General features: G+C 71.9%; 1 protein-coding gene across 1 annotated transcript; it reads left to right on the top strand.

Moving 5' to 3' along the window:
- The first annotated feature begins 1,084 nt into the window (after nucleotides 1–1,084).
- Nucleotides 1,085–23,057, top strand: LOC134153038 (EH domain-binding protein 1-like protein 1). Its single transcript, XM_062598838.1, has 19 exons — nucleotides 1,085–1,201; nucleotides 4,265–4,322; nucleotides 5,538–5,633; nucleotides 6,268–6,321; nucleotides 7,546–7,727; nucleotides 9,293–9,444; nucleotides 10,102–10,179; nucleotides 10,374–10,480; nucleotides 10,933–11,084; nucleotides 12,816–12,864; nucleotides 13,518–16,241; nucleotides 16,284–16,358; nucleotides 16,857–16,908; nucleotides 17,254–17,294; nucleotides 17,940–18,060; nucleotides 20,418–20,517; nucleotides 20,995–21,068; nucleotides 22,184–22,298; nucleotides 22,885–23,057. The coding sequence occupies exons 1-19, from the start codon at nucleotides 1,098–1,100 to the stop codon at nucleotides 22,970–22,972; spliced, it is 4,422 nt and encodes a 1,473-aa protein (XP_062454822.1). The 5' UTR covers nucleotides 1,085–1,097; the 3' UTR covers nucleotides 22,973–23,057.
- Nucleotides 23,058–23,104: the final 47 nt, after the last annotated feature.

Here is a 23,104-nt window from a genome sequence, read left to right as displayed (position 1 = left end):
GGGGGTGATATACGGCCCTGGGGGGGATCTATAGCCCAAAGGGGACTGTATAGCCCAGGGGTGGCTGTATGTCCTGGGGGGCACTATATGGCCCTGGGGGGGTCTATAGCCCAAAGGGGGCTGTATAGCCCAAAGGGGGCTGTATAGCCCGGGGGTGGCTGTATGTCCTGGGGGGCACTATATGGCCCTGGGGGGGGTCTATAGCCCAAAGGGGGCTGTATAGCCCGGGGGTGGCTGTATGGCCTGGGGGGCACTATATGGCCCTGGGGGGGGTCTATAGCCCAAAGGGGGCTGTATAGCCCGGGGGTGGCTGTATGGCCTGGGGGGCACTATATGGCCCGGGGGGGGTCTATAGCCCAAAGGGGGCTGTATAGCCCGGGGGTGGCTGTATGGCCTGGGGGGCACTATATGGCCCGGGGGGGTCTATAGCCCAAAGGGGGCTGTATAGCCTGGGGGTGGCTGTATGGCCTGGGGGGCACTATATGGCCCGGGGGGGGTCTATAGCCCAAAGGGGGCTGTATAGCCCGGGGGTGGCTGTATGTCCGGGGGGGCACTATATGGCCCGGGGGGGGGTCTATAGCCCAAAGGGGGCTGTATAGCCCGGGGGTGGCTGTATGGCCTGGGGCGCAGTATATGGCCCGGGTGAATGTATATGTGACCCTGGGAGGTGGCTGTATGGCCGGGGGGGGGTCTATAGCCCGAGGGAGGGAGGGGGCCTGGCTCTGCGGCCTGGGAGGGGGCTATAGGGCCTGCGGCAGCTATATGGCCCGAGGGGGCGTGGCTGTGTGGCCCAAGGGGGCGTGGCTATATGCCTAAGGGGCGTGGCTACGTGACCGGCGGGGGGGGGCGGCTGCCACTTTGCCTCTCCCTGTTGGGCGGAGCGGTACCGCGGGGGGGGGGGGGGCGTGGCAGGGTGCGGCCGAGGGGCGGGGCCTGGTGGGGTGCGGCCGGGGGCGGGGCCAGGCGAGACAGGGGGCGGGGCTATCGGGGAGGCGGGGCCGTCGGAGGGGCGGGGGGGGCCCGGCGGCTGCAGCGGGCGGCGGCGGCGGGCGCGGCGGGGGGCGCGGGGGGGCGCGGGCGCGGGCGCGGGGGGGGCCATGGGCTCGGTGTGGAAGCGGCTGCAGCGCGTGGGCAAGCGGGCGGCCAAGGTGCACGTCGTGGCCTGCCTGGAGGAGCTGCTGCTGGAGAGCACCAGGAAGTGGTGAGCGCCGCGGCCGGGGCGCCCGCGCCCCCCCCCGGGGCCCCCCCGGCGGGCCCCCCCCCGGCGGCACCTCCCCCCCGGCGGGACCCCCTCGTGGGACCTCCGCCCCCCGGCGGGACCCCCTCGTGGGACCTCCCCACCCAGGACACAGGGCTCCCCCCGCCCTCCCCCCCGGCAGGACCCTCCCGCAGGACCTCCCCCCACCCCGGCGGGACCCCCCCGCAGGACCTCCCCCCCCCCGGCGGGACCTCTGCCCCAGGACACATGGCTCCCAGCGGGACCCCCCCCCGGCGGGACCTACCCCCCCCGGCGGGACCCCCTCGTGGGACCTCCCCACCCAGGACACACGGCTCCCCCCGCTCCCCCCCGGCGGGACCCCCTCGTGGGACCTCCCCCCCCCCGGCGGGATCTCTGCCCCAGGACACACAGCTCCCCCCGGCCCCCTCCCGGCGGGACCCCCTCGTGGGACCTCCCCCCCCCCCCCGGCGGGACCTCTGCCCCAGGACACATGGCTCCCGGCGGGACCCCCCCCCGGCGGGACCTCCCCCCCCGGCGGGACCCCCTCGTGGGACCTCCGCCCCAGGACACATGGCTCCCCCCGCCCCCTCCTCCCGGCGGGACCCCCCCCGGCGGGACCCCCTCATGGGACCTCCGCCCCCCCGGCGGGATCTCCGCCCCAGGACACACAGCTCCCCCCGGCCCCCTCCCGGTGGGACCCCCTCGTGGGACCTCCCCACCCAGGACACACTGCCTCCCCCACCCGGCAGGACCCCCCCACGGGACATCCCACCTGGGACACTCCTTTCCCCCCCCCACCATGGGACCCCCCCGGTGGGAACCAGCCAGTACCTGCCCTGGGGTCACCAGCACCCTTGGGACCCCCACCCCCCTCAGGACCCCCGTGGGAGCTTGTCCCAGGGATGTTCCCCTTGGGGACCTTCTCCCTTGCCCCCCCCTTGGGGACCCGCTTTGGGACCCCTCCTATTGGGGACCCTCCCCCATTCCCCCCCTTGGGGACCCTCCCCCATTCCCTCGGGGACCTGTTTTGGGACCCCTCCTATTGGGGACCCTCCCCCATTCCCCCCCTTGGGGACCCTCCCCCATTCCCCCCCCTTGGGGACCTGTTTTGGGACCCCTCCTATTGGGGACCCTCCCCCATTCCCCCCCTTGGGGACCCTCCCCCATTCCCTCCCCTTGGGGACCTGTTTTAGGACCCCTCCTATTGGGGACCCTCCCCCATTCCCCCCCTTGGGGACCCTCCCCCATTCCCTCCCCTTGGGGACCTGTTTTGGGACCCCTCCTATTGGGGACCCTCCCCCATTCCCCCCCTTGGGGACCCTCCCCCATTCCCTCCCCTTGGGGACCTGTTTTAGGACCCCTCCTATTGGGGACCCTCCCCCATTCCCCCCCTTGGGGACCCTCCCCCATTCCCCCCCCTTGGGGACCTGTTTTGGGACCCCTCCTATTGGGGACCCTCCCCCATTCCCCCCCTTGGGGACCCTCCCCCATTCCCCCCCCTTGGGGACCTGCTTTGGGACCCCTCCTATTGGGGACCCTCCCCCATTCCCCCCCCTTGGGGACCTGCTTTGGGACCCCCCCCGCTTGGGGATCCTCCCCATTCCCCCCCCCTCGGGACCCGCTCTGCCCCCCTGCCCCGCTGTGTCTGTCCCCAGCTGCCCCCTGCCCTTGGCTCCCCTTAGGGTCCCTGACTGGGGGAGGGGGGCACCGAGCCCCCCACCCCACCCTGCCCTGGTGAGCGGCAGTGGCAGCCCCATGGCGGCTTTGGGGCCCGGGGGTGGTCACCGGTCTGTATGGGGGGCGCAGGGTCCATATGGGGGGACAGGGCCCATGGGGGGGCCTTGGTCTAAATGGGGGGACAAGGCCCATATGGGGGCTGGGTCTATATAGGGCACAGGGCACGTATGGGGGGGATAGGGCCCATACGGGGCTGGGTCCCTATAGGGCACAGGGCCCCTATAGGGGCCGTGCAGGGGCCGCCGGTTCCTGCCGGGGTGAAAGGGGAAGCGCGATGCTTCCGGGCGGCCGGGGGGGCTCAGCCCCATGGCTGGGGGCGGGGGGCAGCCCCTGCCCGGCCGGGCCCCCCGCTGCGGGGCTGTACCCCCCCCCCCCCCCGCCCCAGCCCTGCTTCCCCGGGCGCCACTTTCGTTTTGAGCCCAAAATGCCCATAAATGGGGCCCTGGCGGAAAACGGCAAATATTTAGTCAGAGCGGCTAAAAATAGCCCCCCGGGGGGGGGGCAGGGGGGCAGCCAGGGGTGTTTGGTTTCCTCTGGCCCCAAATATAGCCCCGACCCCCCCACCCCCGAGGGGCTAAACTTAGCCTGACCCCCCCCCCCCCGCAGTTGGAGCAGCTGCCCAGGGCTGGGGGGGGGGGGAGCAGCACTGGGGACCCCCAGCTCTGCCCCCCCCAGGGCCAGGGACCCCCCCCCAACTGCCCTCCCATGGCCTAGGGGCCCCAAACCTGCCCCCTCCCAGGGCCAAGGGCCGAGGTGTGGGGCAAGGACCCCATGGGGACCCCTGGGTGCCGTGGGGCATGGCCGGGTGCCGCCCCGAGTGGCTCTTGAGCAATGGGTGACTCACGCCAGGCCATGGGGAGGGGAGGGCCGTGGGGCGGGATGGGGGAAAAGGGGCCGGCGGGGGGCTGCCGTGGGGCTGGGGGGCTGCAGCGCTGCAAAGGGGCCTCTCTAGGGGTTGCAATGGGGTTGGGGGTGCTCTGGGGCTACAGTGGGGCCGGAATGGGGGTTGCAGTGGGTCTGGGGGTGCCACAGGGTTGCAGTGGGGCTGCTCTAGGGCTGCTGCAGGTCTGGGGGTGCTGCAGGGTTGCAGTGGGGCAGGGTGGTGGCCGTGGGGCGGAGGCACCGGCCGGCCTCTCCCCGCCGTTATCTCGGGGGTGCCCAGCCCCACGGCCGCTGCCCCACAGCCGATAAGGGCTGCCCCACGCCCTGGGTGAGCCGGGGCTGGGCGCCCCGAGGTGGGGCGGGTTGGGGGGCGCTGGGGGGGGGGCAGGTCGCCCCCCTCGTTAGCTAACGAGCCTGGGGCCACAGGCAGCCCGACAAACTCGTCGTCGTGTGGACGAGGCGCAACCGGCGTGTCTGCTCCAAGGTGGGAGCTGGGGGGCTGCCATGGGGCTGCTGGGGGGCTCGGGGGCGCTCTGGGGCTGGGGGCTGCCATGGGGCTGCTGGGGGCTGCCGGAGGGCTCGGGGGCGCTCTGGGGCTGGGGGCTGCCATGGGGCTGCTGGGGGGTTCGGGGGTGCTCTGGGGCTGGGGGCTGCCATGGGGCTGCTGGGGGCTTGGGGGTGCTCTGGGGCTGGGGCCAGCTGGGGGGCAGCTCTGGGGCTGGGGGCAGCCATGGGGCAGCTGTGGGGCTGGGGGTACTATGGGGCTGGGGGGCCTGCTCTGGGGCTGGGGCCAGCTGGGGGGCAGCTCTGGGGCTGGGGGCAGCCATGGGGGGGGTTGGTATGGGGCTGGGGGCAGCCATGGGGCAGCACTGGGACTGTGGCCCTATGGGGGGGCTCTGCGGACCCTGGGGGTGGCCGTGGGGCTGAGATGGCACCACAGCCCCACAGCTGGCAGCTGGGCATTGGGAACCCCGGGGCGCCGTGGGGCGGTACGGGGCTCTGTGGGGCCGTGTGTGGGGTGCCGTGGGGCTGAGGTCGGTGCCGCAGCCCCACAGCTGGCAGCCGGGCATCGGGAACCCTGGGGCGCCGTGGGGCGGTACGGGGCTCCGTGGTGCGGTACGGGGCTCCATGGGGGCAGTGTGGGGCGCCGTGGCGGCAGTGTGGGGCGCCGTGGGGCTGAGGTTGGTGCCGCAGCCCCACAGCTGGCAGCCGGGCATCAGGAACCCTGGGGCGCCGTGGGGCGGTATGGGGCTCCGTGGGGCGGTACGGGGCTCCATGGGGGCAGTGTGGGGCGCCGTGGCGGCAGTGTGGGGCGCCGTGGGGCTGAGGTCGGTGCCGCAGCCCCACAGCTGGCAGCCGGGCATCGGGAACCCTGGGGCGCCGTGGGGCGGTACGGGGCACCGTGGGGCGGTACAGGGCTCCATGGGGGCAGTGTGGGGCGCCGTGGGGCTGAGGTCGGTGCCGCAGCCCCACAGCTGGCAGCCGGGCATTGGGAACCCCGGGGCTCCGTGGGGCGGTACGGGGCTCCATGGGGGCAGTGTGGGGCGCCGTGGGGCTGAGGTCGGTGCCGCAGCCCCACAGCTGGCAGCCGGGCATCGGGAACCCTGGGGCGCCGTGGGGCGGTACGGGGCTCCGTGGGGCAGTACGGGGCTCCATGGGGGCAGTGTGGGGCGCCGTGGGGCTGAGGTCGGTGCCGCAGCCCCACAGCTGGCAGCCGGGCATCGGGAACCCGTACTGCGGCACCGTGGCCTGGCTGGTGCCGGAGAACATCGACATCGTGGTGACGCTCTACCGGGTGCGGCCCTCGCACGCGCGCGCCCCTTGCACGCCCCTTGCACGCCCCTTGCACACGTGCTCCCCTTGCACGCTGGGTCTCTTGCATGTGCGCTGCCCTCGCACGCTGGATCCCTTGCACACGCACTGCCCTTGCACGCTGGGTCCCTGGCACACGTGTTCCCCTCGCACACTGGGTCCCTTGCATGTGCAGTGTCCTCCCCTCGTGTGACCCCTCCCCTTGCACGACCCCTCCCTGTGCACTGCCGTGGCCCTTGCACCCGCGGCAGCCTCGTTGGTCACGTCCCCTCGCACGGGCCGGGTCCCCTCGGGCACCCGCAGACCCCTCGCGTGGGACACGGGCCCCTCGCACGAGCTGGTGTCCCCTTGCACACGCAACGGCCCTTTGCACACCCTAGTGCCCCCAAATCCCCACCCTCGTGCACTCACGGGGCACCACGACCCCCCCCCCCCGTCCTCGTGCACTCATGGGGCACTGCGACCCCCCCGTCCTCGTGTGCTCACGGGGCGCCACGACCCCCCCCCCGTCCTCGTGCGCTCATGGGGCACCACGACCCCCCCCCCGTCCTCGTGCACTCATGGGGCACTGCGACCCCCCCGTCCTCGTGCGCTCACGGGGCACCACGACCCCCCAGGACCCGCACGCAGACAAGTATGAAGACAAGGAGTGGACGTTCGTCATCGAGAACGTGCGTGTGGGGGGGGGGGGTCCCCGGACGCCTGGGCCCCTGGGGGAGGGAGGGGTCCCGGACGCCTGGGTCCCGGGGGAGGGGGGTACCCTGACGCCTGGGTGCCTGGACACTGGGGTCCCTGGGGGGGGGGTGACCCTCCCCGAGGGGGGGGCTTCCCGGTCGCAGGGGTCCGCTGGGGGGGGGAGTGCCCCGTTGCCGGGGTCCCCGGGAGGGGGTGTGCCCGGTCGCCGGGGTCCCCCGGGGGTGGGGTCGCCCGGTCGCCGGGGTCCCCGGGGGGGGGTGTGCCCGGTCGCCGGGGTCCCCCGGGGGTGGGGGCGCCCGGTCGCCGGGGTCCCCGGGGGGGGGGGCGCCCGGTCGCCGGGGTCCCCGGGGGGGGGGTGCCCGGTCGCCGGGGTCCCCGGGGGTGGGGGCGCCCGGTCGCCGGGGTCCCCGGGGGGGGGGTGCCCGGTCGCCGGGGTCCCCGGGGGGGGGGGGTGCCCGGTCGCCGGGGTCCCCCGGGGGTGGGGACTGCCCCGTCGCAGGGGTCCCCCGGGGGGGGGGTGCCCCGTCGCAGGGGTCCCCCGGGGGGGGGGTGCCCGGTCGCCGGGGTCCCCGGGGGGGGGGGGGGGTGCCCAGACGCCGGGGTCCCCGGGGGGGGGGACTGCCCCGTCGCAGGGGTCCCCCGGGGGGGGGGGTGCCCGGTCGCCGGGGTCCCCCGGGGGTGGGGGCGCCCGGTCGCCGGGGTCCCCGGGGGGGGGGGGGCGCCCGGTCGCCGGGGTCCCCGGGGGGGGGGGTGCCCGGTCGCCGGGGTCCCCCGGGGGTGGGGACTGCCCCGTCGCAGGGGTCCCCCGGGGGGGGGGTGCCCCGTCGCAGGGGTCCCCCGGGGGGGGGGTGCCCGGTCGCCGGGGTCCCCGGGGGGGGGGGGGGGTGCCCAGACGCCGGGGTCCCCGGGGGGGGGACTGCCCCGTCGCAGGGGTCCCCCGGGGGGGGGGGTGCCCGGTCGCCGGGGTCCCCGGGGGGGGGGGTACTGCCCCGTCGCAGGGGTCCCCCGGGGGGGGGGTGCCCGGTCGCCGGGGTCCCCGGGGGGGGGACTGCCCCGTCGCAGGGGTCCCCCGGGGGGGGGGGGTGCCCGGTCGCCGGGGTCCCCGGGGGGGGGGGGACTGCCCCGTCGCAGGGGTCCCCCGGGGGGGGGGTGCCCGGTCGCCGGGGTCCCCGGCAGGCGGGCGCTGACGCTGCGGGCAGGAGTCGCGGGGGCGGCGCTCGGCGCTTGCGGCCGCCCCGGTGAACCTGGCGCGGTTCGCGGCCCCCGCGCCCGCCGCCGCCGCCGCCCTGGCGCTGCCGCTGCGGCCGCGCTCCCGCAAGGTGGCCGCCGCCTGCCTCCGCCTCACCCTCACGGCCACCGTCCTGCGCGAGGGCCGCGCCACGTGAGTCGCGGCGCCGCGGCCGCCATCTTGGTCGCGGGCAATGGGGCGGGGCGCCCGCACGAAGGGGGCGGGCGGGGTGGCCATGTTGGTGGCGGGCACGGCGGCGGGTGAGGGTGGGGCGGCCATCTTGGTCCAGGGCAAGTCCCCCTCCTGGTGGGGCGGGGTGGCCATCTTGGTCATGGGCATAGGAGGACACGCTGGGGGACACTGGGGGACCCGAGACAGCAGGGGCCGGGGGGAACAGGGGTGCTGGGGGATGTTGGGGATGTGGGGACATGGGGACGTCGGGGAGGACATGAGGGACCCCGTGGTGACACTGCAGGGGACACGGCGGGGATGCAGGAGACCCGTTTGGGACATCGGAGGGGACGTTGTGGGGCCATGGGGGGCCCAGGAGGGGACGTTGGGGGGTCATGGGGGGCCCAGGAGGGGTGTTGGGGGGCCATGGGGGGGCCAGGAGGGGTGTTGGGGGGCCGTTGGGGGGCCATGGGGGGCCCAGGAGGGGTGTTGAGGGGCCATGGGGGGCTCAGGAGGGGTGTTGTGGGGCCATGGGGGGCTCAGGAGGGGTGTTGAGGGGCCGTTGGGGGGCCATGGGGGGCCCAGGAGGGGTGTTGTGGGGCCATGGGGGGTTCAGGAGGGGTGTTGTGGGGCCATGGGGGGCTCAGGAGGGGTGTAGACGGGCCGTTGGGGGGCCATGGGGGGCCCAGGAGGGGTGTTGTGGGGTCGTTGGGGGGCAATGGGGGGCCCAGGAGGGGTGTTGAGGGGCCATGGGGGGCTCAGGAGGGGTGTTGTGGGGCCATGGGGGGCCCAGGAGGGGTGTTATGGGGCCATGGGGGGCTCAGGAGGGGTGTTGAGGGGCCGTTGGGGGGCCATGGGGGGCCCAGGAGGGGTGTTGAGGGGCCATGGGGGGCTCAGGAGGGGTGTTGTGGGGCCATGGGGGGCTCAGGAGGGGTGTTGAGGGGCCGTTGGGGGGCCATGGGGGGCCCAGGAGGGGTGTTGTGGGGCCATGGGGGGTTCAGGAGGGGTGTTGTGGGGCCATGGGGGGCTCAGGAGGGGTGTAGACGGGCCGTTGGGGGGCCATGGGGGGCCCAGGAGGGGTGTTGTGGGGCCGTTGGGGGGCCATGGGGGGCCCAGGAGGGGTGTTGAGGGGCCATGGGGGGCTCAGGAGGGGTGTTGTGGGGCCATGGGGGGCTCAGGAGGGGTGTTGAGGGGCCGTTGGGGGGCCATGGGGGGCCCAGGAGGGGTGTTGAGGGGCCATGGGGGGCTCAGGAGGGGTGTTGTGGGGCCATGGGGGGCTCAGGAGGGGTGTTGAGGGGCCGTTGGGGGGCCATGGGGGGCCCAGGAGGGGTGTTGAGGGGCCATGGGGGGCTCAGGAGGGGTGTTGTGGGGCCATGGGGGGCTCAGGAGGGGTGTAGAGGGGCCGTTGTGGGGCCATGGGGGGCTCAGGAGGGGTGTTGAGGGGCCGTTGGGGGGCCATGGGGGGCTCAGGAGGGGTGTTGTGGGGCCGTGGGGGGCCCAGGAGGGGTGCTGGGGGCCCCGGGGGGACGCCTGTGGCCCGGCGGCAGGGACGAGGACATGCAGAGCGTGGCCAGTCTCATGAGCATCAAGCCCTGCGACGTGGCCGACCTGGGCGACTTTGCCGAGAGCGACGAGGAGGACGGGGCGGCTGGCGGGGGGCAGCCGCCGCGGGGGGACGGCGCCGGCCCCGTGCCCCATGGTGGGTCCCCGTGGTGCCAGGTTGCCCCGAACAGCCCCAGAAGGCCCCAGTGCTGCCCTAAATGGCCCCAAATGGCCCCAGAATGCCCCACATGGCCCCAGATTGCCCCAACTGACCCTAATCCTGCCCCAAATGGCCCTGATCCTGCCCTGAATGGCCCCAGGATGTCCGAAATGGCCCCGAACTGGCCCAGGCAGCCCCGAGCCTGCCCCAGAGAGCCCCAAACAGCCCCAATTCTGCCCCAGACTGCCCCAGGATGCCCCAAAGTGCCCCAGGCAGCCCCAATTCTGCCCTGAATAGCCCCTAAAGGCCCCAAACAGCCCTGAACTGCCTGAACCGATCCCGATCCTGCCCCGAACTGCCCTGCTCCTCCCCTAAACGGCCCCAGGATGCCCAGATGGCCCCGATCTTGCCCCAAATGGCCCTATGACGCCCCAAGAAGCACCGATCCTGCCTCAAATGGCCCCAGGATGCCCCAGATCATCCCCAAATGGTCCTGATCCTGCCCCAAGTGCCCTGATCCTGCCCCAAACGGCCCTGATCTGCCCTTGTCCCCATCAGGGTGCCCCCCTTATGCCTCCCCCCTCGCTGTGGGGCTGGGGTGCTGGGGGCACCAGTGGCGGGAGGTCCCCAGCCCTGACCCCCACCCCACCCCAGAGCCCCCCTGTGAGCTGGATGCGCTGGCGGAGGAAGAGGAAGAGCTGGCGGCGGGGAGAGCCGCCCCCCTGGAGCGGGGTACGGTGCTGGACGCCTGGGTCCCTATGGGGGGGGGATGAGGGTGGGGGGAACAGTGCTGGACACTTGGGTCCCTATGGGGAACAGGGATGGTGGGGGGCGGTGCCGGACGCCTGGGTCCCTAGGGGGATGGAGGGGAGATGGGGCCCTGACGCCTGGGCCCTCTCCCCATCCCTGAGCTCGCTCTCGCACAGGCTCTACCACGATGGGGGGCAGCCGCGTGCCCCCGGGCTCCCCCCCAGCGCTGGGGGCACAGGAGGCCCCCCCCGGCCTTGACAGGGATCCCGATGCCCCCCCAGTGGTAAGTGCAGCCAGCAGGGCTGGGGGGGCCTCAGGGACCTCTTTGGGGGGGTTTAGGGCTGCCCTGGGACAGGGGGCTTGGAGACCCTGCACGTGGGCCAGCAGGTTTTTTGGGGCGGAGGTCTGGGTCCATCCCATGGTGCTGGCGGGGCTTTGGGACCCCCATGCATGGCCCAAGGGCGATCACGGTTGTCCTGGGAGACTTGGGGACCCCTGTGCATGGGTTGGAGGGGGTCTGGGGGCTTTGGGACCCCCATGCGTGGTGAGAGGGGGATCTGAGCACTTGGAGACCCCCAAGTCCAGGGGGCTCAGAGACCCCTGTGCATGGTCAGGAGGGGATCTGGGGGCTCGGAGACCCCCGTGCATGGTCTGTGAAGGTCCAGGGGGCTCGGGGACCCCTGTGCATGGTCGGGGGGGATCTGGGGGGCCATGGCTGACCCTGGGTGACTGCAGGGCCCGGGGCCGAGCAGCAGCCAGGTGCTGCTGGAGTGGTGCCAGGCGGTGACGGCCGGGTACCGCGGCGTCCGCGTCACCAACTTCAGCACCTCCTGGCGCAACGGGCTGGCGTTCTGCGCCATCCTGCACCGCTTCCACCCCGAGCTGGTGTGAGTGCGGGGGGCGCCCGGGGGACATCCCTGGGGGCACCCTGGGGGCGCAGAGAACGTGGTGGGGGGCACTGGGGACACTCTGGGGACATTGGGGACATCCTGGGGGGAGATGGGGGCACCGTGGGGACATTGGGGACATCACAGGGACGTGATGGGGGCACCCTGGGGGCACAGAGAATGTGGTGGGGGGCGCTGGGGACACTCTGGGGACATTGGGGACATCCTGGGGGGAGATGGGGGCACCTTGGGGACATTGGGGCCACCACAGGGATGTGATGGGGGTGATGGGGACACCCTGGGGGCACAGAGAACGTGGTGGGGGGCGCTGGGGACACTCTGGGGACATTGGGGACATCCTGGGGGGAGATGGGGGCACCATGGGGACATTGGGGCCACCACAGGGACATGATGGGGGTGATGGGGGCACCCTGGGGGCACAGAGAATGTGGTGGGGGGTGCTGGGGACACTCCGGGGACATTGGGGACATTCTGGGGGGAGATGGGGGCACCTTGGGGACATTGGGGCCACCACAGGGATGTGATGAGGGTGATGGGGGCACCCTGGGGGCACAGAGAACGTGGTGGGGGGCGCTGGGGACACTCTGGGGACATTGGGGACATCCTGGGGGGAGATGGGGGCACCGTGGGGACATTGGGGACATCACAGGGATGTGATGGGGGTGATGGGGGCACCCTGGGGGCGCAGAGAACGTGGTGGGGGGCGCTGGGGACACTCTGGGGCATTGGGGACATCCTGGGGGGAGATGGGGGCACCGTGGGGACATTGGGGACATCACAGGGATGTGATGGGAGTGATGGGAGTGATGGGGACACACTGGGGGCACAGAGAACGTGGTGGGGGGCGCTGGGGACACTCTGGGGTATTGGGGACATCCTGTGGGGAGATGGGGGCACCGTGGGGACATTGGGGCCACCACAGGGACATGATGGGGGTGATGGGGGCACCCTGGGGGCACAGAGAACGTGGTGGGGGGCGCTGGGGACACTCTGGGGCATTGGGGACATCCTGGGGGGAGATGGGGGCACCGTGGGGACATTGGGGACATCACAGGGATGTGATGGGGGTGATGGGGGCACCCTGGGGGCACAGAGAATGTGGTGGGGGGCGCTGGGGACACTCTGGGGACATTGGGGACATCCTGGGGGGAGATGGGGGCACCGTGGGGACATCGGGGACACCACAGGGATGTGATGGGGGTGATGGGGGCACCCTGGGGGCACAGAGAACGTGGTGGGGGGCGCTGGGGACACTCTGGGGACATTGGGGACATCCTGGGGAGAGATGGGGGCACCATGGGGACATTGGGGCCACCACAGGGATGTGATGGGGGTGATGGGGGCACCCTGGGGGCACAGAGAACGTGGTGGGGGGCGCTGGGGACACTCTGGGGACATTGGGGACATCCTGGGGGGAGATGGGGCCACCTTGGGGACATCGGGGACACCCCAGGGGATATGATGGGGACATGCTGGAGGAAATGGGGGGGCAGCGGGGACCCTGGGGACACACTGGGGGGGGGGGTCAGAGGACACCTTGGAGGCGTAGGGGGCACCCAGGTGGCCGTGGCCTTGCGGGGGACCCCTTGGGATGCCCTGGGGACGTGGAGGGGTGTGGGGAGGGGGGATGCGCTGGGGACACTTGGGGGGCCCTGGGGACATGGGGGGGGAACCCCTGTGCCACCCCCCCATCCCTCCTCCCCCCTGCAGCAACTACGAGGCCCTGGACCCCCTGGACATCAAGGGCAACAACAAGCTGGTGAGGGGGGGGAGCCCGGATGCCTGGGCCCCCGGGATTGGGGGGGGGGCTGTGGCTTGGGGAGTGCGTGGGGGGGGGGGGGTCCCTGGATGCTGGGGAGCTGGAGCGGGGGGGGGGGTCACTACAGGCTCCCTGGATGCCTGGGGAGAGGCGGTGTGTGTGTTTGGGGGGGGGGGCGGGGGGGGTCCTGGATGCCTGGGGAGAGAAGGGATGAGTGTGTGTGGGGGGGTCCTGGACTCCTGCGTCTCTGGACATGTCGGGGGTCCAGGTACCCCCGTTGTGGGGGGGGGGGCGTGGCGGGGGCTCCCCTGGGTCCCCATGGCGGGAGTCTGGCCACGGTGGGGGCTCCCCTGGGCCCCCCGTTGGGGGGGGGATCCAGCTGTGGCAGGGCTCCCCCATTGGGGGGAGGGGTCTGGGTGCGGTGGGGGCTCCCCTGGGCCCCCCATCGGGGGGGGGGTCCAGCTGTGGCGGGGCTCCCCCAGGTTCACCCATTGGGGGGGGGTGGTTCCGGCTGCATTGGGGGCTCCCCTGGGTCCCCTCCATCGGGGGGGGGAGGGTCCGGCCATGGCGGGGCTCCCCCAGGTCCCCCCATTGGGGGGGGGGGGTCCGGCTGCGGCGGGGTCTCTCACCCCCCCCCCCCCCCCCGCCCCCAGGCCTTCGAGAGCTTCGCGGCGCTGGGCGCGGGGCGGCTGCTGGCGCCGGGCGACATGGTGCTGCCGGGGGGCCCCGACCGGCTCTGCGTCATGACCTACCTGTGGCAGCTGCGGGGGCTCCTGGCCGCCCCCCCGGGTGCGTCGGCCGCCGGCGCTGCTGCAAAGGACGCTGGGAGTTCGGTCAACCCTGGGGCTGCAAAGGATGCTGGGAGCTTGGACAACCCTGGGGCTGCAAAGGATGCTGGGAGTTTGGCCGATAGCATCACTGCAAAGGATGCTGGGAGCTTGGACAACCCTGGGGCTGCAAAGGATGCTGGGAGTTTGGCCAATAGCATCACCGCAAAGGATGCTGGGAGCACAAGCAAAAATGCAACTGCAAAGCACTCTGGGAATTTGGTCAAGTTGGAGGCTCCAAAGGACTCTGGGAGTTTGGCCGATTGCCTCACTGCAAAGGATGCAGGGAGTTTGGTCAACCTGGAGGTTGCAAAGGATGCTGGGAGCACAACCAAAAAAATAGCTGTAAAGGATGCTGGGAGCTCAGCCAAATCTGGGGCTGCAAAGGATGCTGGGAGCACAACCAAAAAAATAGCTGCAAAGGATACTGGGAGCTTGGACAACCCTGGAGCTGCAAAGCATGCTGGGAATTTGGCTGATAGTGTCACTGCAAAGGATGCTGGGAGCTTGGACAACCCTGGAGCTGCAAAGCATGCTGGGAATTTGGCTGATAGTGTCACTGCAAAGGATGCTGGGAGCTTGGACAACCCTGGAGCTGCAAAGCATGCTGGGAATTTGGCTGATAGTGTCACTGCAAAGGATGCTGGGAGCTTGGACAACCCTGGAGCTGCAAAGCATGCTGGGAATTTGGCTGATAGTGTCACTGCAAAGGATACTGGGAGCTTGGACAACCCTGGAGCTGCAAAGCATGCTGGGACTTTGGCTGATAGTGTCACTGCAAAGGATGCTGGGAGTTTGGCCAACTCGGAGGTTGCAAAGGACGCTGGGAGTTTGACTGATAGTATCACTGCAAAGGACGCTGGGAATGCGGCCACCCCAGAGACTGCAAAGGACGCTGGGACGTTGGCTGTCCCGGAGGCCTTAGAGGATACTGGGAGCTCCGTCAGCTCAGGGGCTGCAAGGGACTCTGGGAGCACGACCAGCAAAGTAGGCGCAAAGGATGCTGGGAGCTCGGCCAACTCAGGGACTGCAAAGGATGCTGGGATATTGGCTGTCCCAGAGGCTGCAAAGGACTCTAGGGGCTTGGCCAATGGCACTAGTGCAAAGGACGCTGGGAGTTCTGCCAACTCAGGGGCTGCAAAGGACTCTGGGAGCTCGGCCAATGGCCTTGCTGCAAGGGACTCTGGGATATTGGCTGTCCCAGAGACCGCAAAGGACTCTGGGAGCTCAGCCAATGGCCTTGCTGCAAAGGACTCTGGGATATTGACTGTCCCAGAGGCTGCAAAGGATGCTGGGAGTTCAGCCAATGGCCTCACCGCAAAGGACTCTGGGAGCTCGGCCAATGGCCTTGCTGCAAAGGACTCTGGGAGCTCGGCCAATGGCCTCACCGCAAAGGACTCTGGGAGCTCGGCCAATGGCCTTGCTGCAAAGGACTCTGGGAGCTCAGCCAATGGCCTTGCTGCAAAGGACTCTGGGATATTGACTGTCCCAGAGGCCGCAAAGGATGCTGGGAGTTCAGCCAATGGCCTCACCGCAAAGGACTCTGGGAGCTCGGCCAATGGCCTCGCCGCAGAGGACTCTGGGAGCTCGGCCGATGGCCTCGCCGCAAAGGATTCTGGGATATTGGCTGTCCCAGAGGCTGCAAAGGATGCTGGGAGTTCAGCCAATGGCCTCGCCGCAGAGGACTCTGGGAGCTCGGCCGATGGCCTTGCTGCAAAGGACTCTGGGAGCTCGGCCGACGGCCTTGCCGCAAAGGATTCTGGGATATTGGCTGTCCCAGAGGCTGCAAAGGATGCTGGGAGTTCAGCCAATGGCCTCACCGCAAAGGACTCTGGGAGCTCGGCCAATGGCCTTGCTGCAAAGGACTCTGGGAGCTCGGCCGACGGCCTTGCCGCAAAGGATTCTGGGATATTGGCTGTCCCAGAGGCTGCAAAGGATGCTGGGAGTTCAGCCAATGGCCTCACCGCAAAGGACTCTGGGAGCTCGGCCAATGGCCTTGCTGCAAAGGACTCTGGGAGCTCGGCCGACGGCCTTGCCGCAAAGGATTCTGGGATATTGGCTGTCCCAGAGGCTGCAAAGGATGCTGGGAGTTCAGCCAATGGCCTCACCGCAAAGGACTCTGGGAGCTCGGCCAATGGCCTTGCTGCAAAGGACTCTGGGAGCTCGGCCGACGGCCTTGCCGCAAAGGATTCTGGGATATTGGCTGTCCCAGAGGCTGCAAAGGATGCTGGGAGTTCAGCCAATGGCCTCACCGCAAAGGACTCTGGGAGCTCGGCCAATGGCCTTGCTGCAAAGGACTCTGGGAGCTCGGCCAATGGCCTTGCTGCAAAGGACTCTGGGAGCTCGGCCGACGGCCTTGCCGCAAAGGATTCTGGGATATTGGCTGTCCCAGAGGCTGCAAAGGATGCTGGGAGTTCAGCCAATGGCCTCGCCGCAGAGGACTCTGGGAGCTCGGCCGAGGGCCTCGCCGCAAGGGACGCTGGGAGCCGGGGCGGCGGGGGGGCGGCGGTGGTGCCCCCCCCGCGGCGGCGCCGCTCGGGCCGGGGGGAGGCGCCGCCGCCGCCGGGTCCCGCCGCCCCCCCCCGGGGCCCCGGCGCCCTGGGGCGCCTGCGCGACGCCGACCTGCTGCGGCGCCGCCGCGGCCCCCGCGCCCTGAGCGCCCCCCCGGTGAGCCCCCCCCCCCCCGTGAGCCCCCCCCCCCTGTGAGCGCCCCCCCCCGTGAGCGCCCCCCCCCCGTGAGCATCCCCCCGTGAGCCCCCCATGAGCTTCCCCCCGTGAGCGCCCCCCCGGTGAGCCCCCCCCGCCGTGAGCCCCCCCCCCGTGAGCCCCCCCCGTGAGCGCCCCCCCCGTGAGCGCCCCCCCAGTGAGCCCCCCCCCGCCGTGAGCCCCCCCCCCCGTGAGCCCCCCCCGTGAGCGCCCCCCCCGTGAGCCCCCCCCCGTGAGCCCCCCCCCCCGTGAGCGCCCCCCCCCCCGTGAGCGCCCCCCCGGTGAGCCCCCCCCCGTGAGCATCCCCCCGTGAGCCCCCCATGAGCGTCCCCCCGTGAGTGCCCCCCCCGTGAGCCCCCCCCCCCCCGTGAGCCCCCCCCCCATGCCCCAAAATGTCCAGGGGGCGGGGGAGGTGTCTCCCCCCCCCCCCCCAGCGCTGACCCTGCCCCGTGTCCCCAGGGTGACAGTGACGGTGACGGCAGGAGCAGCCCCACGGCCCGGCCGGGCCCCGGTGAGCGGGAGGCGGGACGGGGAGGGGGACGGGATGGGGAATGGGGATGGGATTGGGAATGGGGATGGGATGGGGACGGGGAGGGGGACGGGATGGGGATGGGGACGGGGAGGGGGAATGGGATTGGGATTGGGATTGGGATTGGGATGGGGATGGGGAGGGGGATGGGGAGGGGGACGGGAATGGGAATGGGATCGGGAATGGGGATGGGATTGGGAATGGGGATGGGATGGGGATGGGATGGGATGGGATGGGGACGGCCCCCCCCCCCCCGGGGACAGGGCCCCCCCACACTCCACGAGCTCAAGAGTGGCCAATCCCCCCCCCCCCCGGTCCCCCGAGCAGACGCCCTGGCAGAGCCCGGCCCCACGGAGGAGGAGAGACCGGTAAGGGGGCAGCTGGGGGGCAGGGGAGGGTGGGGGGGCATAGGGCGAGGAGGGCTGGATGGTGGCCATGGGGCAATGCCGTGGGGCAGCGCCTGCAGGCCGCGGGGCAGGCCGTGGGGCCGGGTGGTGTGCGTGGGGTGGTGCCGTGGGGCGGCGCCGTGGGGCAATGCCGTGGGGCAGCGCCTGCAGGCCGCGGGGCAGGCTGTGGGGCCGGGTGGTGTGCGTGGGGCGGTGCCGTGGGGCAATGCCGTGGGGCAGCGCCTGCAGGACGCGGGGCAGGCCGTGGGGCCGGGTGGTGTGCGTGGGGCCGGGTGGTGTGCGTGGGGCGGCGCCGTGGGGCAATGCCGTGGGGCAGCGCCTGCAGGACGCGGGGCAGGCCGTGGGGCCGGGTGGTGTCCGTGGGGCCGGGTGGTGTGCGTGGGGCGGCGCCGTGGGGCAATGCCGTGGGGCAGCGCCTGCAGGACGCGGGGCAGGCCGTGGGGCCAGGTGGTGTCCGTGGGGCCGGGTGGTGTGCGTGGGGCCGGGTGGTGCCGTGGGGCGGCGCCGTGGGGCAATGCCGTGGGGCAGCGCCTGCAGGACGCGGGGCAGGCCGTGGGGCCGGGTGGTGTGCGTGGGGCGGCGCCGTGGGGCAATGCCGTGGGGCAGCGCCTGCAGGACGCGGGGCAGTACGTGCTGGCGGAGCTGCGGGCGCTCGAGGACGAGCAGAGGCAGCTCGACGTCCGGGCCGTCGCCCTGGAGCGGGAGCTGCGGCGCCTCATGGACTCAGGTACCGGGACCCGGGGACACACGGGGACGTGGCACCGCCGGGGACACGGGGACCCACGGTCACCGCGGGGGACACGCAAACCCCAGGGGGCACACGGGTGACCAACAGGGGCAGGGGGCGCAGGGACACGGTGAGGGACATGGGCGCACAGCTGGGGCAGGGGGACATGGGGACCTGGTGAGGGATGTGGGGACAACCTGGGCCATGGGGGCGCAGGGACACGGTGAGGGACATGGGCGCACAGCTGGGGCAGGGGGACATGGGGACCTGGTGAGGGACATGGGGACAACCTGGGCCATGGGGGCGCAGGGACACGGTGAGGGACATGGGCGCACAGCTGGGGCAGGGGGACATGGGGACCTGGTGAGGGATGTGGGGACAACCTGGGCCATGGGGGCGCAGGGACACGGTGAGGGACATGGGTGCACAGCTGGGGCAGGGGGACATGGGGACCTGGTGAGGGACGTGGGGACAACCTGGGCCATGGGGGCGCAGGGACACGGTGAGGGACATGGGTGCACAGCTGGGGCAGGGGGACATGGGGACCTGGTGAGGGATGTGGGGACAACCTGGGCCATGGGGGCGCAGGGACACGGTGAGGGACATGGGTGCACAGCTGGGGCAGGGGGACATGGGGACCTGGTGAGGGACATGGGGACAACCTGGGCCATGGGGGCGCAGGGACACGGTGAGGGACATGGGTGCACAGCTGGGGCAGGGGGACATGGGGACCTGGTGAGGGACGTGGGGACAACCTGGGCCATGGGGGCGCAGGGACACGGTGAGGGACATGGGTGCACAGCTGGGGCAGGGGGACATGGGGAGCTGGTGAGGGATGTGGGGACAACTTAGGTCATGGGAGCGCAGGGACACGGTGAGGGACATGGGTGCACAGCTGGGGCAGGGGGACATGGGGACCTGGTGAGGGACGTGGGGACAACCTGGGCCATGGGGGTGCAGGGACACGGTGAGGGACATGGGTGCACAGCTGGGGCAGGGGGACATGGGGACCTGGTGAGGGACGTGGGGACAACCTAGGTCATGGGGGTGCAGGGACACGGTGAGGGACATGGGTGCACAGCTGGGGCAGGGGGACATGGGGACCTGGTGAGGGACATGGGGACAACCTAGGTCATGGGGGCGCAGGGACACGGTGAGGGACATGGGTGCACAGCTGGGGCAGGGGGACATGGGGACCTGGTGAGGGACATGGGGACAACCTGGGCCATGGGGGCGCAGGGACACGGTGAGGGACATGGGTGCACAGCTGGGGCAGGGGGACATGGGGACCTGGTGAGGGACGTGGGGACCATCTAGGCCGTGGGGACACGGTGAGGGGCATGGGTGCATAGCTAGGACATGGGGACGTGACGGGGGACACAGGTGCCTACCTGGGACATGAGGACACAGCAGGGGACGCGGGTGACCAGCTGGGGACACAGGGTGGGGACATGGGCACTGGGGGGCACTGGGTCCCGGTCCCCATCAGCTCTGTGCCTCCATGTTGGGGTCTCAGGCAGCCCCATGTCCCCGTGTCCTGTGCTGGGGTCCCCGTGTCCTGTGTCAGGGTCTCAGGTGTCTCTGGGTCCCTATGTCCCCATGTCCCGTATTGGTGTCCCCATGTCCTATGTTGGTGTCTTGGGCGTCCTCGTGTCCCATGTTGGTGTCCCCATGTCCTGTGTCAAGGTCTTGGCCATCCCCATGTCCCCCTGTCCCCCTGTCCCCGTGTCCCCATGTCCTGTGTCAAGGTCTTGGCCATCCCCCTGTCCCCATGTCCCGTGTTGGTGTCCCCATGTCCTGTCTCAAGGTCTTGGCCATCCCCCTGTCCCCCTGTCCCCGTGTCCCCATGTCCTGTGTCAAGGTCTTGGCCATCCCCCTGTCCCCATGTCCCCATGTCCCGTGTTGGTGTCCCCATGCCCTATGTTGGTGTCTTGGGCGTCCTCGTGTCCCATGTTGGTGTCCCCATGTCCTGTGTCAAGGTCTTGGCCATCCCCATGTCCCCCTGTCCCCATGTCCCCGTGTTCCCATGTCCTGTGTCAAGGTCTTGGCCATCCCCCTGTCCCCAGGTCCCCGTGTCGCCATGTCCTGTGTCAAGGTCTTGGCCATCCCCATGTCCCCCTGTTCCTCTGTCCCCGTGTCCCCATGTCCTGTGTCAAGGTCTTGGCCATCCCCCTGTCCCCATGTCCCCATGTCCCGTGTTGGTGTCCCCATGCCCTATGTTGGTGTCTCGGGCCTCCTCGTGTCCCCGTGTCGGGGTGTTGCCGTGCTGGGGTGCCTGCCGTCCCCGTGTCGCCGTGCTGGGGTCCCGGGCGCGGTGACGGTGATGGCGGCGGTGACGGCGACGGCGGTGGTGGCAGGCGCGGACCCCCCCCGGGAGGAGGTGCTGATCCAGGAGTGGTTCTCGCTGGTGAACAGGAAGAACGCCCTGATCCGGCGCCAGGACCAGCTGCAGCTGCTGTGGGTCCCCCGCCCCCCCGCTCCGGGACCCCCCCGGGACACCCCCCCATGTCCCTCCCTGGGACCCTCCCCCAGGACCACCCTGTCCCTTCCTGAGACCCTCCCGTGTCCCCCTCTGGGACCCGCCCGGGACTCCTGTGTCCCTTCCTGAGACCCCCCCGTGTCCCCCCTCAGAACCCCCCCGGGGCCCCCGTGTCCCCTCCTGAGACCCCCCCCATGTCCCCCTCCGGGATCCCCCCCAGCTGCCCCCCCCAGGACCCACCCCCGGGAGGAGGGATTGCCCCCTGTCGGGGGGGGGGGTTATTGCCCCCAGGGCTGCGTTTCCCGCTGGGGAGGGGTTATTGCCCCCCCCCCCGGTTATGTTACGCTTTTGGGGAGGATTCATTGCCCCGGGGGGGGGGGGGGATTATTGCCCCCGGGGGGGGGAGGGGAACATTGCCCCCTCCGGGACCGCCTGACCCCCCCCCCGGGCCCCAGGGCGGAGGAGCAGGACCTGGAGAGACGCTTCGAGCTGCTGAGCCGGGAGCTGCGGGCGATGCTGGCCACCGAGGGTGCGCGCCCGGGGACACTGGGAACACTGGGAACACTGGGGACGCCGGGGACACCTGGGGATGGGGACACCCAGGGACGCTGGGGACATCTAGGGACACCTGAGGACACATGGGGATGGGGAGTCTGGGGACATCTGGGGACATCTGGGGACACCTGGAGATGGGGATGCCGGGGACCCCCAGGGATGGTAGGGGACACCTGGGGACACCTGGGGATGGGGAGTTGGGGGACATCTGGGGACACCTGGGGACACCTAGAGATGGGATGTCTGGGGACACCGGAGAACCCCAGGCATGGTAGGGGACATCTGGGGACACCCGGGGATGGGGCCCGCTCGGGGATGGGGACGCTGGGTAAAGGGTGAGGTCCCCAGGGAGGGGGACGCCTGGGAACACCGGGGGACATCCGGGGATGCTGGGGACATCCAGGCATCCGGGGATACTGGGGACACCTGGGAACGCCGGGGAAATCTGGGGACACCTGGGGATAGGGACGCTGGGTGGGGGTGAGGTCCCCAGGGCGGGGGACACGAAGGACAAGGAGGTGCCAGGGTGCCGGGACCTCCAGGTGCAGGGACCCCCGGGCGTGGGGGCCCCCCCGGGCGTGGGAGCCCCCCTGGGCGTGGGGGCCCCCCCGGGCGTGGGAGCCCCCCTGGGCATAGGGCCCCCCCCAGGGCGTGGGAGCCCCCTGGGCGTAGGGGCCCCCGGGCGTGGGAGCCCCCCTGGGCATAGGGCCCCCCCGGGCGTGGGAGCCCCCCAGGGCGTGGGGCCCCCCCCAGGGCGTGGGGGCCCCCTGGGCGTAGGGGCCCCCGGGCGTGGGAGCCCCCCTGGGCATAGGGCCCCCCCGGGCGTGGGGGCCCCCCTGGGCGTAGGGCCCCCCCCCCCAGGGCGTGGGGCCCCCCCGGGCATAGGGCCCCCCCGGGCGTGGGGGCCCCCCTGGGCGTGGGAGCCCCCCTGGGCGTAGGGCCCCCCCCCAGGGCGTGGGGCCCCCCGGGCATAGGGCCCCCCCGGGCGTGGGGGCCCCCCTGGGCGTGGGAGCCCCCCTGGACGTAGGGCCCCCCCCCCGGGCATGGGCCCCCCCCGGGCGTGGGGCCGTGACCCGCCGCGCCCCCCAGACTGGCAGAAGTCGGCGGCGCAGCAGCGGCGGGAGCAGCTGCTGCTGGACGAACTCGTGTCGCTGGTGAACCAGCGGGACGAGCTGGTGCGGGACCTGGACCGGCGGGAGCGGACGTGAGTGCGGCACTGGGGACGGGGGGCACCGGGGGGGGGGGGGAACGGGGGGCACTGGAGGATGGGGGGCCCTGGAGGATATGGGGGCACCAGGTGGGATTGGGGGGGGGCCCTGGAGGATGGAGGACATGGGGGGTACGGGGGAGGGGCGGGGGACCTGGAGGATGGAGGACATGGGGGGGCATCGGGTGGGACATGGGGACAGCAGGGGGGGAGACATGGGCGGGGGACACTGGGGAGGGGACACCAAGGTGAGGGGCTATAGGGGATGCAGGGGACACGGGGGAGCACAGAGGGGGGAGGACACCAAGGTGTGGGGCTATAGGGGATGGAAGGGACATGGGGGGACACGGGGGGGGGCACTGGGGAGGGGACACGGGGATGCGGGGCTATAGGGGGCGGGGGGGGGACACACCCGTGGGGGGCATCAGGGCGCAGGGCTGTAGGGGATGATGGGGAGGCCCGGCAGGGATGCTGGGGGGGGGGGAGGCTCTGGGGGCCGTGGGGGCGCCGTGGGGACAGGTGCCGTGGGGTCAGGCGCCGTGGGGTCAGGCGCCGTGGGGACAGGCGCCGTGGGGCACCGCAGGGCGCTGGAGGAGGACGCCCGCCTGGAGCGCGGCCTCGACCTGCGGCGCCGCAAGCTGGGCCGGCGCGAGCGGTGCCGGGTGGCCTGAGCTGGAGCCCGGGACCCCCGAGACAACCCCCCCCCCCCGGATGGGGACATCGAGAGCCCCCCCCGATGGGGACACCACGACCCCCGAGAGCCCCCGGACAGAGACACCGAGACCCCCCCCAGAAGGGGACAC

The sequence above is a fragment of the Rhea pennata genome, chromosome 38, assembly GCF_028389875.1.
Source record: "Rhea pennata isolate bPtePen1 chromosome 38, bPtePen1.pri, whole genome shotgun sequence".
NCBI classification, from domain to species: domain Eukaryota; kingdom Metazoa; phylum Chordata; class Aves; order Rheiformes; family Rheidae; genus Rhea; species Rhea pennata.
Note: the sequence above shows the minus strand (reverse complement) of the source record. Positions and strands in the feature narration are given on the sequence as shown.